Source organism: Carcharodon carcharias, chromosome 13, assembly GCF_017639515.1.
Source record: "Carcharodon carcharias isolate sCarCar2 chromosome 13, sCarCar2.pri, whole genome shotgun sequence".
Classification (NCBI taxonomy): Eukaryota; Metazoa; Chordata; class Chondrichthyes; order Lamniformes; family Lamnidae; genus Carcharodon; species Carcharodon carcharias.
The window spans coordinates 52,711,889-52,730,788 of NC_054479.1; the positions used below are offsets into that span (position 1 = coordinate 52,711,889).

The 18,900-nt window shown below is 53.8% G+C and overlaps 1 protein-coding gene across 3 annotated transcripts in view; it reads right to left on the reverse strand.

The window, feature by feature from the left end:
- Window positions 1–5,996: 5,996 nt before the first annotated feature.
- Window positions 5,997–18,900, reverse strand: part of prkab1a (protein kinase, AMP-activated, beta 1 non-catalytic subunit, a) — a 125,855-nt gene continuing 112,951 nt past the window's right edge. For all 3 annotated transcript variants that reach the window (XM_041203445.1, XM_041203446.1, XM_041203447.1), the window contains 2 exons: window positions 9,925–9,993; window positions 5,997–8,389 (listed from right to left, as the gene is read on the reverse strand). In XM_041203445.1, coding sequence (XP_041059379.1) covers window positions 8,312–8,389; window positions 9,925–9,993 — 147 coding nt within the window. In that variant the 3' untranslated portion in view covers window positions 5,997–8,311. The remainder of the gene's footprint in view (window positions 8,390–9,924; window positions 9,994–18,900) is intronic.

Genomic DNA, 18,900 nt, shown 5'->3' on the forward strand with positions numbered 1-18,900 from the left:
TTAGAAGGACAATATAATTCTACCAATAGGTTTGTAGTTCAAAAGGGCATTATATGGAAGTTTCACGCAGTCACCATTGTGTTTCACTGAAATGTTAATGATTACGCAATTAATGATCCAGTGGAAGGTCAGATCTTGCTGAATGGAATAAGTTCATCCATATACGCAAATAGCTACTGGTCTTATATAGTGAATATATTTGCCGTTTATGTAGCTTCTGCAGCTGTCATGTTCTTCGCAATGAGGGAGCTGCGGTAAGAAAAAATTATAGCAGGAAATGAAATTTAAGGCCTTATTCTTGTTTCATGTTCTCAAATTAAATCCTCTTCCAGTGTCGGGTGAAGTGATATTTATCTACTTTTTCAAAAATGTCTTTTGTAAATAAAACAGTGACTCTGTACATATTAGAAAAAGAGTGTACAGTTTAGTGATAATGAAATAAAGACAAAACTTTAAGAGATTAATCCTTTCTTTAAAAATGAATATTGTGCATATGAGGCTCGAGTCACAGAGCGACCTGTCACTTGGGCCTGATTGCCTCGTTTGGTGAATCCTCGGGATGCTTGTTGCTCTGACCTTTTCACCTCAGTCAGTTGAATTTCAAGTTGAGGGCTGTTTTCTGCTGGCTGCCCTCAGCTGGCCTACTTTGCTTACCAAGAATGTTCTAATGGCCGCAGGCAATGAGTAGGTAAGTGAACAATCTAAAGGAATAACCCCCACCCAGTTATCAGAGGAAAATAAATTGCCTACTGACTTGGTGAGTTTACCCAATAAGTAGATGAGCCGTATAGACCATGAGGGCCTCAGTTCCACTTGTCGGTCTATATTAGGCGATATCAACAGGAGCAGCAGTGGGGCCGCTACAGTTAAACTTAGCACTTAGAGGTTAGGAAGCTTAAAAGATAGCAAAACCAGACAGGGTCATCCACTCCTCTGGTTTTCATCTTCATTTACAAGAAACAAAAGTCGCTGAAGTAACTTCATAGTGCCAGACGCTGAAAAAATGTCTTTTGTCTGCTGTTGAAATCTGCAGGGCTGCCAATAAAAATAATTTTAATATATATATATTATATACATATAAATATATATCAAATATATATATATGATGCCTTTAATAACTTTAGGACAACCTAAAGCACTCGTCAGCCAATTAAATATTTTTAAGTGTTGTCACTGCTGCCACGTAGGAATACTGCAGCCATTTTGTACATGCCAAAGTCCCATGAACAGCAATATAAAAATGGCCAGAGAATCTTGCTGATTCAGAGATAAATATTAATCAGGACACCTGGAGAACTCCCTTGTTCTTCTTCAAAATAGTACTTTGGGATCTTTATGTCTCAATAGAAGGCCTCAGTTTATTGCCACATTTGAAAGATGGCACTTTCAACAGCACAGCACTCCATCAGAGCTGCACTTAAGTGTCAGCCTAACATTATGTACTTAAGTCTCTGGACTGGGACTTGAACTCATGATCTTCTGACTCAGCTGAGAGTGAGACTGCTGAACTACAGCTGACAGTTCCATGGCTATCGAAATGACTGCACTGTGATATAGTGAAAGGAGAAACTACAGGAACATCAGTTTGCAGACTTCTGTGTCCCAATGGTGGAGAAGCAGCATGTGTTCCTTTCTCCAGGCACCTCGTGTTACTGGCAGCAACAGATGCAGAACTGCTGTTGTCAGCTTGTGCAATGGTGTCAGTGACAGGAGCTTGGGGGTGAGGACAGGTGCATTCTGCACATGTTAGAATCTGTATTTTGATATGTAATCCTATCGTTGACTCAGCTAAATATAGGGAAACATGTCCCGGTGCAGAAAAATTCAGCAACTCATAAACTGAATACAAATAGCAATAGTCAGTGTGTATTTAAATTGTAAACATTCAAATTTAAGAGTTAACATTCTTTTGTGAGAAAAATGGACACGTGGGTGTACGGAGAGAGAATAATGGTATTTAAGGATAAATGTGTGACATTTCAACACTAGCAGGCTTGATGTAGTGAGTTTTTGCTCAGATTATTCCAATTTTATTACCTTCAACTATTAGCTGCAGAGTCTCTGGAAAGAAAAAGAGTGAAGAGATTAAAAGATGGAACCACCATCCTTGGCTGCTTGCTTCCGTGTACTCTGTCTCTGTCCAATATTAATCTGGGAGGTTAGATCATGTGACACTGAAAGACCAGGTCCCCAGATTCAGAACACAGCTGATTGACGTTTCACCATAGTGTCTAAATATATCTCCTCTCACTGGTGGCTATTTCAGCAAATCATTTCTTACACTTTGTGCAGAGTTTGGCATTTGTTAGTCATAAGCCTTCGATGTTGTTGGTCTCAACATCCAATGACTTTTCTGCTGAAATGCTGATAGTTGAACTGATGAAAGGGAGCTGCCAATTTCTTTTCTGACTCACTGTGTAACATCTGAAGGACGACAAGGTTCCACTGGATGGAGTGATCCAGTGATGCCAAGTCTGAAAATTGTCAGGTGAAAGAAGAGCCATGTATTTATACAGTGCCTTTCATATTTTCGGTCTTTCCAGAGAGTTTCACAATGAAGTACTTTTGAAATGTAGCCACTGTTGCAATCTGAGGAGAGATCTGGAGAAAACTATTATTTCTACAGTTTTATCGTCCTGGGAAAGAAATAAGTTGTGTAGGAGGCAAGTCCATTGAGCCAGAATAGTGAAGATGCAGAGAGAATGATGCTTGACGATGCTACCCAGCTTTGTTATGCAAGACCACTGATCCTTTCATCTTGTGATTTGCCTGTCTGACTTTATCTTGTACTTCTCCACATCCAAAAGCCCTGACTCATGCCATATGAGACAGATCTACACGAATAAGCTCTCTTAAATTTCACCAAAGGGCTCCTTCTTCGTGTGTGATATTAAAACATCCACAATGAGAATTAGATGAAAAAAATAACAAGCTCATATTAGGAAAGGTATCTGCAGAAGAATTTTCGCTTATCATTTCCGAAGTGACGAAGCGAACTGCCCATGATGAGGATGTATCTATCCTCTATGACCACAATCTGTTCAAAGGTCACAGAGCAATGAATAATTATCATAATGATCTCACTCACTTTCAGTAGGGTTGTTTCATTGAGCAACCTGGCTGAAGAGCTATGGCACTAGGGCAGAAGGTAGGAGATGTATCATGAAATAAAGCTCGGATCAGCCCTGAGCCTGAATTTTCAAAGGTATTAGACTGCAAGAAGACCAAAAGGGGCTGAGGGAGACATTTTAAAGTTACCGCCAACCCCACCCACCCAAGTGGAAAACAACCATAACTGCTGATCAAGAAACTGGCTGACTTATTTTGATTGATTTCAATGGAAATGAAACTTGATAACAGGCGGCTGAACTGCAATGACAGTTTTACAGTCAGTCGACAAGTTGATAATCTACCCCATGAAGTTTTGAAATCCTGAGAAAGACTGAGTAGGAAACTGAAATGAGAAAAATCAAGATCAGAGGAGCAGTAACCGGGTAGCAGCAATAAAGCAGGAAAAGTTAACGGATAGGAGGCAGAGTGGATGTAAGTCGGACAACAAATATCTTCTTAGAACCTGTCCAAGAGCGCAAGAGATGTTAGGAGGGCATTCTTTAAACAGTATCCTAGAGCCAGATGGGAAGTCTTGTGGGGTGCAGCGCTGGGAGACTATCAATCTGGCATCTCTTCTCGGGACAATCAGAACTCGGGGTGGGGGTGCGAAAATGCAGCCATTTAATTAGCTGCTGCTAAAAGCCCTGTGCCTGTCCCTCATTTCATCCCCCTCTCCAGCTGTTCAATCAGGCTGTTGCAATCTCATTTATCTCACATTTAAGACCACACAAAACACATTCATTACACTGCTGTTTGTGGAATCTTGCTATGTGCAAATTGGCTGTTGTGTTTCGCTACAAGCACTTTGCCACATCCTGAGTTTGTGAAAGATATCACATAAATGCGTGCTTTCTTTCTTTATAAATGCTGTATCAATATAATTTGCTGAAGCTGATCTCAGCTGGAGCAGAAGGAGGGTCACTCCAATGGGCTTCAGAGCCCCAGGTCAAGGAAAATGATCAATCAGCCAAAGCTTCTGGCTCCAGTGTCTTTCCTGGAAGCATACATATGGAAGTTAAGTGAGGGCAGGATGTCTTCAGATGAGAACGGAAGAAATACATTTGTAATTTTTAAAAAAATTCAGCATACCCAGTGTCCTCTTGTGGTTAATCACTTTCACATGATTACATTGGATCAGACCTATAATTACCCATTAGTGTGGTAAACGTGTCTTTGTAGGTCAGATGCATCATATTACACAGGGCCTTCATCACAAGTCTGCCAGTGTAGGTTTCTCTTCCACCTACAACCTAAGGACTGAAAAAAACCAAGGTCGGCATCACCTCAGTCCGACTTTCATCCTATTCAATTTTGGAGGTATTGTTCCTTGCAGGCCTTGACCATTCAATAATAGGATCTTCAAATGGTTACAATGCAGGAGGCCATTTGGCCCATTATGTCCATGCTGGCTCTCTGCAAGAGCAACTCTGCTAGTCCCACCCTCCTGTTCTTTCCCTATAGACCTGCAAATTTTCTCTCTTCACGTGCTTATCCAATTCCCTTTTGAAAGTCATGATTGAATCTGTCCCCATCACACTCTCAGGCAGTTCTTTCCAGATCCTAACCACTCATGTCACTGTGGGTTCTTTTGTCAATGACCTTAATTCCTGACCCTTCAGCCAATGGGAACAGTTTCTTTCCATCTGCTGTCTAGATCTCTCACGATTTTGACAGCTCAATCAAATCTCCTCTCGAACTTCCATTCTCTAAGGACAATAACCCCAACTACCCCTGTAACTGAAGTCCCTCAGCCCTGGCATCATTCTCATAGCACCATTCTCATAAATCTTTTTAACTTATTGTTCACAGGACATGGGTATCATTGGTTAGGCCAGCATTTATTGCCCATACCTAACATCTCATGCCCTTCTGTGCCTTCTTGAAAGCCTTCACATCCTGGCAAGAGTGCGGTATCCAGGATTGGACACAATAGTCTGGAGCAGTGGAAGCTGGGTCAATGGATATATTCAAGCCTGAGTTCAGCACATTTTTAATTGACAAGGGAGTCAATGATTAAGTGGAAAGCGCAGGAAAATGGAATTTAGGCCAAGGTCAGATCAGCCATGAACTTACTGATGGCACAGTAGGCTGGAGGGGCCGAATGGCCTACTCAGAGTCATAGGGGTCTACAGCACAGAAAAGGCCCTTCGGCCCATCGAGTCTGTGCTGGTCAAACAAGTACCTAACTATTCTAATCCCATTTTACAGCACTAGGTCCATAGTATCTCAAGTGCACATCCAAGTACTTTTTAAATGTTATGAGGGTTTCTGCTTCTACCACCCTTTCAGGCAGTGAGTTCCAGATTCCCACCATCCTCTGGGTGAAAAAATTCTTCCTCATATCCCCTCTAAACCTCCTGCCCCTTACCTTAAATTTATGCCCCCTGGTTATTGATCCCTGCACCAAGGGGAAAAGTTCCTTCCTATCTACCCTATCTATGCCCCTCAATTTTATACACCTCAATCATGTCCCCCCTCAAGCTCCTCTGCTCCAAGGAAAATAACTCCAGTCTATCCAATCTCTCCTCATAACTAAACCCTCCAGCCCAGGCAACATCCTGGTAAATCTCTTCTGCAGTCTCTCTAGTGCATTCAAATCCTTCCTATAATGCAGATTCCAGAACTGCATGCAATACTCTAGCTAACTCCTTTCACCTGTTTCTTATATTCTTTTTTGAGCTAGGTCTCTGTTATTGCGAGGACACAATATTCCCATGTGGCTATTTGTGTGTGCAGCTCAACAACCCCATTTTCCACCTTCTTAGTGCAGAAGAAACTAATAGTGGACGCAATGGTGATGAAACTAGCACAGTACGTTAATACACAGCAACAATTCAATTCTTATAATAATGTGATGTTTGTTACAACCCAACTGGGCTCATGTCTCAAATCAGAATATTTATTGATTGTCGGAAGAATGCCAGTAATACAAGCAACCCAAAGTACTCCATGGGAACAGGCCACCTCCTGTAAGGTTCACTGTTATCATGAGAGTACAAGAAGTACAGGCTAATCTCAAGTGATGTGTGACATTGCATGACAGATGAGGAGTTGCCAGGCAGTATGAATTTAATTTACTTGACATTTCAGGAATTTATTTGACAGAGAAAGTCTGGCTGGCATAAAAACTGAAAATTGCTAAAAGCCAAGCAGTGCAACTGGCATAAATCATCCCACTCCATTTGGACAAGTGAATCAAGATCCCAGAGTCCTTCCAAATTTCTCATTTGGTAAAACAGCGACCCATTTGACAATGCCACATTCCCCCTCCCACCCTGAATTTAAGGGATTAAGGTTGCACAGTTACTAACAAATAGGTCAGAGATGGAGACTCCCTGAAGTGGGACGGGTTCAAACACAATTGTGCTAAGGGAGGGGAGAAAATAAGCAAAAGAGGGTGTAGTGAGATGGCGAGTTTTCTTTTGCATCTCTTTCAATGACTCAATGGATTAAACAGCTTGTTCAATACAATGCTGAAGAAGGGAGGATCGCAGACTTATCCATCTGTGCTGAATTAGCTGATCTCACGTCACAATCCATGGAGACAGGGAAAAGACTGACTGGGGGTTACTGCTCCCGTTTGCTGACCCATGACCACCTCTGAAGCCTATAGGGACAGAATGAAGACATGGCATCCCACCTGAATTAGGGGTGGTTTGGGGCGGGGGGGGGGGTGCGGAGCGGTGCCTGCAGAATTCAGCAGGCAGCATTTGAATGAGGACAGGATCAGGCCTTTCAGTAACTGTAGGGTTGGGGCAGGTGAAGACAAGATCAGGCTTGACTGTCACAACAGCTACTTAGACTTATACATAAAGAATGGTCCCTTAGGACTGGTGGGGAGGAAGAACTAAAGATTAATTTCCACAAGTTAGGTAAGACTCAATGTGGCTGAAGAAACTCTATTGCGACTTGAGTATTGCTGAAAAAAGACAAAGAACATGTGTACACATTGCACCTGTTCCAGCTAAACAAAATAGGTGACAGCCATTCGCTGGTTCATTCCCCAGGGAAATGCCTTGACCAGAGTCAATCTTCCTGGTTTGAATTTAAGAAAGCTTGGTAGTTAACTGTCAATCATCAGTTATTTTCCATGGATTGCCTCTAACAATCAGAGTCCACTTCCCAACCAATCTCGTCCCATGAAGTATAAATTGTTATCCCCATAACATTTGGTATTCTTGCGAATTGTTCTAATGAGTGCAAGACAAAAAGCGTCGACAACATCTTTCTCCAGCAATACTCAAGTCCTGTACTACCAAATGACTATTTCTATTGTGACTTTCAGTGACTAGGAGAGTTAGAGGAGTGCTAAGGAACGTAATTGCATGACTGGAGAGTGCCAACTTGAGACTGTTGAAGTACATCATGGCACTATATCAAGGACTACACCCATATCGCTAAACCCACCTATCTCCGCAGCCATTAGATGCATCCTTACAACACCAGGAACAGAATAGAGATCCCATAACTCTAATAGGGAAATCTGACCATTGCCATATACCATGAGTGTGTAAAGTGAGTATTCTTTAGTGCAGCACTCAAGTCACTACGATTCTAGTGGACCCACTGATGTAAATAAACAGAAAATTCCAGCCAGTTCTCCATTACATTACAATTCACACACTTTTGTTTTTTGTTCCCTTAATAATTGTAAATTTTTTTTACTGAATTTCTCAATCTACCCAGAGCTTGTTAGCAGGGTTCCTATGATGTAGCTTTAACATGCTGAGAATGTCACCATGAAGTCTATGTGGGGAGGGAAGGACGGAGGGAGGAGGGGGTTGGAGGGGTGAGTTTGGGTGGTAATGGGGGGCCTCCCGTGACTCCTTGACACAAAAAGTCTGTGAAACAACAGAGGACTCTGACCAGAGGGTGAAGAAACACATACATTAATGAAATAGAGTTAGACACGCTGCTGTAAGAGGACTGGGTTCATGGTTGGAGACTAGCTTTTAGTGCCACTTTAGTGTGAGGAATCGGGAGGAGAGGCACTTTGTCTGGGTTTAGATTACAGATTTCCCTTTTCTAATCAGGAAGCATGGAATGAAACAAGTTCTTGATTGCTGAAGGGGGCTCTGGAAGCTGCCATTCGATTCAATCTTCCTGAGCACATCCGGAACAATAACTGGTGAGTGGTGAGTGATCGCTGAAGGAAATGGAGCTTCCTGCTTGGATGAGAGTGGAATGTTGCTTTGAGAGATCATATGGGCTTGTAGAGGAGAGTGGTAACATACTTCTTCTTGTAGCGATGCGTGGCACTCAGCACCATAACACCATCCTGTGAACAATTAAAAATACTCTAAGTACAGAAGGCGAACTCTGTCACTGGATAATTAAAAAGGAAGGATTTGGACATCGTGGCACTAGGTTACATCGCCTCTGGCATTGGACCGTGCATCAGCATGGATGTGAACTGAGTCGTCTCCTTTCTCAGACAGGTGAAAAGTGCTCAGTGTTAAGCTTCATTCAGCAACTATGACTTCAAAATAGGGTACAGAATCGAATAGGAAGCATGAAAGGGGGAGTTGGGATACAGGATGGGGGATGGAAAGGGGAAGATGTGTGAGAGGGCGAGGTTTGTGTTGCATTGAACATGGGTTCAAGGTTTGTGGAAGCTGCAGCAAGTTACATAATGGGTGGGTGGAGGAGGAAGAGAAAAGGTCTTGCATTTATATAGTCACTTTTATATCTGTGGGAAGACTTGAAAATACTTCACAGATAAACTACTGTTGAAATGTAGTAGATGGAATACAGGCAAATCTAGTAGTCAACATGATTGCAGCAAAATCTCACAAACAGCAATGAGATAAATAAGCAACTCATCTGTTTGGGTGGTTTTGCTTGAGGGATAATGTATTGGTCAGGACACTTGGGGTGTTTCCTGCTTTTCTTCAAAATGTGAAAATGTGCCATAGAAACTTTTATGTTCACCTGAACAAGCAGACAAGGCCTCGGTTTATTGTCGCATCCAACAAGTCCAACAGTGCAGCAAAGAACATCAGGTTTGAAACTAAAGGCCTGCGGTTGGGGCTTGAATCCCTGATCTTCTGAGTCAGAGGCCAGAGTTCCACATTAAATAACACTTAAGAGCAAAAAGTATGTGAGGGTGTGACGCATAATGAGAGGTGTACAAACTGAAGGAGAGGGTGGATGGAATACAGAATGCGAGAAGCAAAATGTGTAAGGGAGAGTGCTACAGAATAGGATTGAATAGAAAAATGAGGGAGTCAATGGGGTTTTCCAAAATCTCTCACTTATTCCTTTAACTTTCCAAAAGAATATGCCTTAGATCATTTGATAGAACACAAACGATTGATAACGAGTTACTTCCCTAATCTAACCAGTGAAACTTGATTAGTTGGGTTTACCCCTCAGCGTTCACTGGAATACTGCAGTGAATAATAGTCAAGTTATCAAGGGACCAGTAAGACATAACTGGAGTCTTCATACTTTAGAGATTTAGTCCAACAAGTATGGTTTTTCATTTTGTTTGCATTATTTGAATTGTAAGATTATTGGGAGTAAAACATGTTTTAATTTGAACCTTACTGTGAGATTCATATTTGAAAAATAGACATTTTGAAGTATTTCTGTTCACTCTGGTGAGCTCATAACCAAATGCCCCCACATCCTGTGCCCCCTAAAATCAAATTCTACCTAAAACACTGCAGAGAGACAGTGGGTTACAGAATGAAGGGAGGAATAGGAAGTGAACGAAGTGAAGGCTGGAAGTAAACAGACAGAAGTGAGAGAAAAGGTGTTAAGCAGATGGGGTGAAGAGTGGAAGGGTTAAATAGATGGTGCAATACTGACCTTAATGGACAGAGCATACAGATGGTTCAACATGACGTGGTTTGGTTCCGGCAGCAATGCAGGATCACACTGTAACAGCAAAGAGAACAGGCTGAGAACCAGAACTCCTCTACAAAACCATGGTCACTAATCTTAGCCTCTCTAAGATGGTGACAGTAGGAAACGGGCTGGGTTACAGGTCTGCAGTGATTCACATCTTTCTGAGAGACAGCAACTAACTTGGTCCAGCACAGGCAATCAGAACAGAGCATAGAAAATGCGAGACTACTTCGGAAGGTTCAAAAGATTCACTGGATTCTAGGCTGGTGACATCGGGGCAGACAGCTCGTTGGGAGAGAGGTCGGAGCTGACAGCTCCTGGGGAGGGAGGGAGTTCGGAGCGCAAAGTTCGTGGGGAGGGAGGTTGGAGCGGACAGCACCTGGGGAGAGAGGGAGGTCGGAGCAGACAGCTCGCGAGGAGGGAGGTCGGTCGGAGTGGACAGCTCCTGGGGAGGGAGGGAGGTTGGAGCAGTCAGCTCCCAGGGAGGGAGGGAGGTCGGAGCGGACAGCTCGCGGGGAGGGAGGGAGGACGGAGTGGACAGCTTCCAGGGAGGGAGGGAGGTCGGAGTGGACAGCTCGTGGGGAGGGAGGGAGGTTGGAGCAGACAGCCTCCGGGGAGGGAGGTTGGAGCAGTCGGCTCCCGGGGAGGGAGGGAAGTCGGAGAGGACAGCTCGTGGGGAGGGAGGGAGGTTGGAGCAGTCAGCTCCCAGGGAGGGAGGGAGGTCGGAGCGGACAGCTCGCGGGGAGGGAGGGAGGACGGAGTGGACAGCTCCCTGGGAGGGAGGGAGGTCGGAGTGGACAGCTCGTGGGGAGGGAGGGAGGTTGGAGCAGTCAGCTCCCAGAGAGGGAGGGAGGTCGGAGCAGACAGCTTGTGGGGAGGGAGTGAGGTCAGAGCGGACTGCTCGTGGGGAGGGAGGTCGGAGCGGACAGCTCGTGGGGAGGGAGGTCGGAGCAGGCAGCTCGCAGGGAGCGAGGGAGGTCGGATAGGACAACTCCCAGGGAGGGAGGGAGGTCGGAGCGGAAGCTCGTGGGGAGGGAGGGAGGTTGAAGCAGTCAGCTCCCAGGGAGGGAGGGAGGTCGGAGCGGACAGCTCGCAGGGAGGGTGGGAGGTTGGAGCGGAGAGCTCCCAGGGAGGGAGGGAAGTTGGAGCAGACAAATTGTGGGGAGGGAGGGAGGTCGGAGCAGACAGCTCGTGGGGAGGGAGGTCGGAGCAGACAGCTCCCAGGAAGCGAGGGAGGTCGGAGAGGACAGGTCCCAGGGAGGGAGGAAGGTCGGAGAGGACAGCTCACGGAAAGGGAGGGAGGTCGGAGCAGACAGCTCCCAGGGAGGGAGGTCGGAGCGGACAGCTCCCGGGAAGGTTGGAGCGGACAGCTCACGGAGAGGGAGGGAGGTCAGAGCGGACAGCTCCCGGGAAGGTTGGAGTGGACAGCTCACGGAGAGGGAGGGAGGTCAGAGCAGACAGCTCCCAGGGAGCGAGGGAGGTCGGAAAGGACAGCTCCCAGGGAGGGAGGAAGGTCGGAGAGGACAGATCCTGGGGAGGGAGGGAGGTTGGAGTGGAAGCTCGTGGGGAGGGAGGGAGGTTGAAACAGTCAGCTCCCAGGGAGGGAGGGAGGTCGGAGCGGACAGCTCCCAGGGAGGGAGGGAGGTCGGAGTGGACAGCTCCCAGGGAGGGAGGGAGGTCGGAGTGGACAGCTCACGGAAAGGGAGGGAGGTCGGAGCAGACAGCTCCCGGGGAGGGAGGGAGGTCAGAGCGGACTGCTCGTGGGAAGGGAAGGAGGTCGGAGAGGACAGCTCCCGGGGATGGAGGGAGGTCGTAGCGGAAGCTCGTGGGGAGGGAGGGAGGTTGAAGCAGTCAGCTCCCAGGGAGGGAGGGAGGTCAGAGCGGACAGCTCGCGGGGAGGGAGGGAGGTCGGAGTGGACAGCTCGTGGGGAGGGAGGGAGGTTGGAGCAGTCAGCTCCAAGGGAGGGAGGGAGTTCGGAGCGGACAGCACCCAGGGAGCGAGGGAGGTCGGAATGGTCAGCTCCCAGGGATGGAGGGAGGTCGGAGAGGACATCTCCTGGGGAGGGAGGGAGGTCGGAGCAGATAGCACCCGGGGAGGGAGGGAGGTCGGAGCAGACAGCTCCTGGGGCGGGAGGGATGTCGGAGCGGACAGCTCCTGGGGCGGGAGGTCGGAGCAGACAGCTCCTGGGGAGGGAGGGAGGTTGGAGAGGACAGCTCCCAGGGAGGGAGGGAGGTCGGAGAGGACAGCTCCCGGGGAGGGAGGGAGGTCGGAGCGGAAGCTCGTGGGGAGGGAGGGAGGTTGGAGCAGACTGCTCGTGGGGAGGGACGGAGGTCGGAGCAGACAGCTCGTGGGGAGGGAGGGAGGTTGGAGCGGAGAGCTCCCAGGGACGAAGGGAAGTTGGAGCAGACAACTTGTGGGGAGGGACGGAGGTCGGAGCGGTCAGATCCCGGGAAGGGAGGGAGGTCGGAGTGAACAGCTCGCAAGGAGGGAGAGAGGTCGAAGTGGACAGCTCCCAGGGAGGGAGGGAGGTCAGAGTGGAGACCTCCCGGGGAGGGAGGGAGGTTGGAGCAGTCAGCTCCAAGGGAGGGAGGGAGGTCGGAGCAGACAACTTGGGAGGGAGGGAGGTCGGAGCGGACAGCTCGCGGGGAGGGAGGGAGGTTGGAGTGGACAGCTCCCAGGGAGGGAGGGAGGTTGGAGTGGACAGCTCCCGGGGAGGGAGGGAGGTTGGAGCAGTCAGCTCCAAGGGAGGGAGGGAGGTCGGAGCGGAGAGCTCGTGGGGAGGGAGAGAGGTTGGAGTGGAGAGCTCCCAGGGAGGGAGGGAAGTTGGAGCAGACAACTTGTGGGAAGGGAGGGAGGTCGGAGCGGCCAGATCCCGGGAAGGAAGGGAGGTCGGAGCGGACAACTCGCGGGGAGGGAGGGAGGTCGGAGTGGACAGCTCCCAGGGAGGGAGGGAGGTCGGAGTGGAGAGCTCCCAGGGAGGTAGGGAAGTTGGATCAGACAACTTGTGGGGAGGGAGGGAGGTTGGAGTGGACAGCTCGTGGGGAGGGATGTCGGAGCGGACAGCTCCAAGGGAGGGATAGAGGTCGGAGAGGACAGCTCCCGGGGAGGGAGGGAGGTCGGAGCGGAGAGCTCACGGAAAGAGAGGGATGTGGGAGCAGACAGCTCCCGGGGAGGGAGGGAGGTCAGAGCGGACTGCTCGTGGGAAGGGAAGGAGGTCGGAGCGGACAGCTCGTGGGGAGAGAGGGAGGTCGGAGCGGACAGCTCGTGGGGAGGGAGGGAGGTCAGAGCGGACTGCTCGTGGGAAGGGAAGGACGTATGAGCGGACAGCTCGTGGGGAGGGAAGGAGGTCGGAGCGGACAGCTCGTGGGGAGGGAGGGAGGTCGGAGCGGACAGCTCCCGGGGAGGTCGGAGCAGACAGCTCCCGGGATGGGAGGGTGGTCGGAGCGGAAGCTCGTGGGGAGGGAGGGAGGTTGAAGCAGTCAGCTCCCAGGGAGGGAGGAAGGTTGGAGCGGACAACTTGTGGGGAGGGAGGGAGGTCGGAGCAGACAACTTGTGGGGAGGGAGGGAGGTCGGAGCGGACAGCTCTGGGGGAGGGAGGGAGGTCGGAGCAGACAATTTGTGGTGAGGGAGCGAGGTCGGAGCGGACAACTTGTGGGGTGGGAGGGAGGTCGGAGCAGACAGCTCGTGGGGAGGTAGGTCGGAGCAGACAGCTGGTGGGGAGGGAGAAAGGTCGGAGCAGACAACTCGTGGGGAGGGAGGGAGGTTGGAGCGGAGAGCTCCCAGGGAGGGAGGGAAGCTGGAGCAGACAACTTGTGGGGAGGGAGGGAGGTCGGAGCGGACAGATCCTGGAAATGGAGGGAGGTCGGAGCGGACAACTCGCGGGGAGGGAGGTCGGAGTGGACAGCTCCCAGGGAAGGAGGGAGGTCGGAGTGGCCAGCTCCCGGGGAGGGAGGGAGGTCGGACCGGACAGCTCCCAGGGAGGGAGAGAGGTCAGAGAGGACAGCTCCCGGGGAGGGAGGGAGGTCAGAGAGGACAGCTCCCGGGGAGGGAGGGAGGTCGGAGCGGACAGCTCATGGGGAGGGAGGAAGGTCGGAGCGGAGAGCTCACGGAAGGGAGGGAGGTCGGAGCAGACAGCTCCCGATGAGGGAGGGAGGTCAGAGCGGACTTCTCATGGGAAGGGAAGGAGCGGACAGCTTGTGGGGAGGGAGGGAGGTTGGAGTGGACAGCTCCCAGGGAGGGAGGGAGGTTGGAGTGGACAGCTCCCAGGGAGGGAGGGAGGTTGGAGCAGTCAGCTCCAAGGGAGGGAGGGAGGTCGGAGCAGACAACTTGTGGGGAGGGAGGGAGGTCGGAGCGGTCAGATCCTGGGAAGGGAGGGAGGTCGGAGCGGACAACTCGTGGGGAGGGAGGGAGGTCGGAGTGGACAGCTCCCAGGGAGGGAGGGAGGTCGGAGTGGACAGCTCCCGGGGAGGGAGGGAGGTTGGAGCAGACAACTTGTGGGGAGTGAGGGAGGTCGGAGCGGACTGCTTGTGGAGAGGGAGGTCGAAGCAGACAGCTCGTGGGGAGGGAGGGAGGTTGGAGCGGACAGCTCCAAGGGAGGGAGAGAGGTCGGAGAGGACAGCTCCCGGGGAGGGAGGGAGGTCGGAGCGGACAGCTCACGGAAAGAGAGGGAGGTGGGAGCAGACAGCTCCCGGGGGGGGAGGGAGGTCAGAGCGGACTGCTCGTGGGAAGGGAAGGAGGTCGGAGCGGACAGCTCGTGGGGAGAGAGGGAGGTCGGAGCGGACAGCTCCCGGGGAGGTTGGAGCGGACAGCTCACGGAGAGGGAGGGAGGTCAGAGCGGAAGCTCGTGGGGAGGGAGGGAGGTTGAAGCAGTCAGCTCCCAGGGAGGGAGGGAGGTCGGAGTGGACAGCTCCCAGGGAGGGAGGGAGGTCGGAGTAGACTGCTCGTGGGGAGGCCGGGAGGTTGGAGCAGTCAGCTCCCAGGGAGGGAGGAAGGTTGGAGCGGACAACTTGTGGGGAGGCATGGAGGTCGGAGCAGACAACTTGTGGGGAGGGAGGGAGGTCGGAGCGGACAGCTCGGGGGGAGGGAGGGAGGTCGGAGCAGACATTTTGTGGTGAGGGAGGGAGGTCGGAGTGGACAGCTCGTGGGGAGGGAGGGAGGTCGGAGCAGACAGCTCGTGGGGAGGTAGGTCGGAGCAGACAGCTCGTGGGGAGGGAGGTCGGAGCAGACAGCTGGTGGGGAGGGAGAAAGGTCGGAGCAGACAACTCGTGGGGAGGGAGGGAGGTTGGAGCGGAGAGCTCCCAGGGAGGGAGGGAAGCTGGAGCAGACAACTTGTGGGGAGGGAGGGAGGTCGGAGCGGACAGATGCCGGAAATGGAGGGAGGTCGGAGCGGACAACTCGCGGGGAGGGAGGTCGGAGTGGACAGCTCCCAGGGAAGGAGGGAGGTCGGAGTGGCCAGCTCCCGGGGAGGGAGGGAGGTCGGAGCGGACAGCTCCCGGGGACGGAGGGAGGTCAGAGCAGACAACTAGTGGGGAGGGAGGGAGGTCGGAGCCGACAGCTCCCAGGGAGGGAGAGAGGTCGGAGCGGACAGCTCCGGGGGAGGGAGGGAGGTCGGAGCGGACAGCTCATGGGGAGGGAGGGAGGTCGGAGCGGAGAGCTCACGGAAGGGAGGGAGGTCGGAGCAGACAGCTCCCGATGAGGGAGGGAGGTCAGAGCGGACTGCTCGTGGGAAGGGAAGGAGGTCGGAGCGGACAGCTCCTGGGGAGGGAGGGAGGTCGGAGTGGACTGCTCGCGGGGTGGGAGGGAGGTCGGAGCAAACAGCTCCTGGGGCAGGAGGGAGGTCAGAGCAGACAGCTCCCGGGGAGGGAGGGAGGTCGGAGCGGACTGCTCCCGGGGAGGGAGGGAGGTTGGAGCGGACAGCTCCTGGGGAGGGAGGTAGGTCGGAGCGGACAGCTCCCGGGGAGGGAGGTCGGAGCGGACAGCTCCTGGGGAGGGAGGTAGGTCGGAGCGGACAGCTCCCAGGGAGGGAGTGAAGTCAGAGCGGACAGCTCCTGGGGAGGGAGGTAAGTCGGAGCGGACAGCTCCCGGGGAGGGAGGGAGGTCGGAGCGGACAGCTTCTGGGGAGGGAGGTAGGTCGGAGCGGACAGCTCCTGGGGAGGGAGGGATGTCGGAGCGGACAGCTGCTGGGGAGGGAGCGAGGTCAGAGCGGACTGCTCGTGGGGAAGGAGGTCGGAGCGGACAGCTCGTGGGGAGGGAGGGAGGTCAGAGCAGACTGCTCGTGGGAAGGGAAGGAGGTCGGAGCAGACAGCTCCCGGGGTGGGAGGGAGGTCGGAGCGGACAGCTCGCGGGGTGGGAGGGAGGTCGGAGCGGAAGCTCGTGGGGAGGGAGGGAGGTTGAAGCAGTCAGCTCCCAGGGAGGAAGGGAGGTCGGAGTGGACAGCTCCCAGGGAGGGAGGGAGGTCGGAGTAGACTGCTCGTGGGGAGGCCGGGAGGTTGGAGTAGTCAGCTCCCAGGGAGGGAGGAAGGTTGGAGCGGACAACTTGTGGGGAGGCATGGAGGTCGGAGCAGACAACTTGTGGGGAGGGAGGGAGGTCGGAGCGGACAGCTCGGGGGGAGGGAGGGAGGTCGGAGCAGACATTTTGTGGTGAGGGAGGGAGGTCGGAGTGGACAGCTCGTGGGGAGGGAGGGAGGTCGGAGCAGACAACCTGTGGGGAGGGAGGGAGGTCGGAGCAGACAGCTCGTGGGGAGGTAGGTCGGAGCAGACAGCTCGTTGGGAGGTAGGTCGGAGCAGACAGCTGGTGGGGAGGGAGAAAGGTCGGAGCAGACAACTCGTGGGGAGGGAGGGAGGTTGGAGCGGAGAGCTCCCAGGGAGGGAGGGAAGCTGGAGCAGACAACTTGTGGGGAGGGAGGGAGGTCGGAGCGGACAGATGCCGGAAATGGAGGGAGGTCGGAGCGGACAACTCGCGGGGAGGAAGGTCGGAGTGGACAGCTCCCAGGGAAGGAGGGAGGTCGGAGTGGCCAGCTCCCGGGGAGGGAGGGAGGTCGGAGCGGACAGCTCCCGGGGACGGAGGGAGGTCAGAGCAGACAACTAGTGGGGAGGGAGGGAGGTCGGAGCCGACAGCTCGTGGGGAGGGAGGTCGGAGCGGACAGCTCCCAGGGAGGGAGAGAGGTCGGAGCGGACAGCTCCGGGGGAGGGAGGGAGGTCGGAGCGGACAGCTCATGGGGAGGGAGGGAGGTCGGAGCGGAGAGCTCACGGAAGGGAGGGAGGTCGGAGCAGACAGCTCCCGATGAGGGAGGGAGGTCAGAGCGGACTGCTCGTGGGAAGGGAAGGAGGTCGGAGCGGACAGCTCCTGGGGAGGGAGGGAGGTCGGAGTGGACAGCTCGCGGGGTGGGAGGGAGGTCGGAGCAAACAACTCCTGGGGCAGGAGGGAGGTCAGAGCAGACAGCTCCCGGGGAGGGAGGGAGGTCGGAGCGGACAGCTCCCGGGGAGGGAGGGAGGTTGGAGCGGACAGCTGCTGGGGAGGGAGGTAGGTCGGAGCGGACAGCTCCCGGGGAGGGAGGTCGGAGCGGACAGCTCCTGGGGAGGGAGGTAGGTCGGAGCGGACAGCTCCCAGGGAGGGAGTGAAGTCAGAGCGGACAGCTCCTGGGGAGGGAGGTAAGTCGGAGCGGACAGCTCCCAGGGAGGGAGTGAAGTCAGAGCAGACAGCTCCCGGGGAGGGAGGGAGGTCGGAGCGGACAGCTTCTGGGGAGGGAGGTAGGTCGGAGCGGACAGCTCCCGGGGAGGGAGGGATGTCGGAGCGGACAGCTGCTGGGGAGGGAGGGAGGTCGGAGCAGACAACTTGTGGGGAGGGAGCGAGGTCGGAGCGGACTGCTCGTGGGGAGGGAGGTCGGAGCGGACAGCTCGTGGGGAGGGAGGGAGGTCAGAGCAGACAGCTCGTGGGGAGGGAGGGAGGTCAGAGCAGACAGCTCGTGGGGAGGGAGGTCGGAGCAGACAGCTCCCAGGGAGCGAGGGAGGTCGGAGACGACAGCTCCCAGGGAGGGAGGGAGGTCGGAGAGGACAGCTCCCGGGGAGGTTGGAGCGGACAGCTCACGGAGAGGAAGGGAAGTTGGAGCGGACAGCTCTTGGGGATGGAGGGAGGTCGGAGCAGACAGCTCCCGGGGTGGGAGGGAGGTCGGAGCGGACAGCTCCCGGAGAGGGAGGGAGGTCGGAGCGGAAGCTCATGGGGAGGGAGGGAGGTTGAAGCAGTCAGCTCCCAGGGAGGGAGGGAGGTCGGAGTGGACAGCTCCCAGGGAGGGAGGGAGGTCGGAATAGACTGCTCGTGGGGAGGGCGGGAGGTTGGAGTAGTCAGCTCCCAGGGAGGGAGGAAGGTTGGAGCGCACAACTTGTGGGGAGGGAGGGAGGTCGGAGCAGACAACTTGTGGGGAGGGAGGGAGGTCGGAGCGGACAGCTCGTGGGGAGGGAGGGAGGTCGGAGCAGACAACCTGTGGGGAGGGAGGGAGGTCGGAGCAGACAGCTCGTGGGGAGGTAGGTCGGAGCAGACAGCTCGTGGGGAGGTAGGTCGGAGCAGACAGCTCGTGGGGAGGTAGGTCAGAGCAGACAGCTGGTGGGGAGGGAGAAAGGTCGGAGCAGACAACTCGTGGGGAGGGAGGGAGGTTGGAGCGGAGAGCTCCCAGGGAAGGAGGGAAGCTGGAGCAGACAACTTGTGGGGAGGGAGGGAGGTCGGAGCGGACAGATCCCGGAAATGGAGGGAGGTCGGAGCGGACAACTCGTGGGGAGGGAGGTCGGAGTGGACAGCTCCCAGGGAAGGAGGGAGGTCGGAGTGGCCAGCTCCCGGGGAGGGAGGGAGGTCGGAGCGGACAGCTCCCGGGGACGGAGGGAGGTCAGAGCAGACAACTAGTGGGGAGGGAGGGAGGTCGGAGCGGACAGCTCGTGGGGAGGGA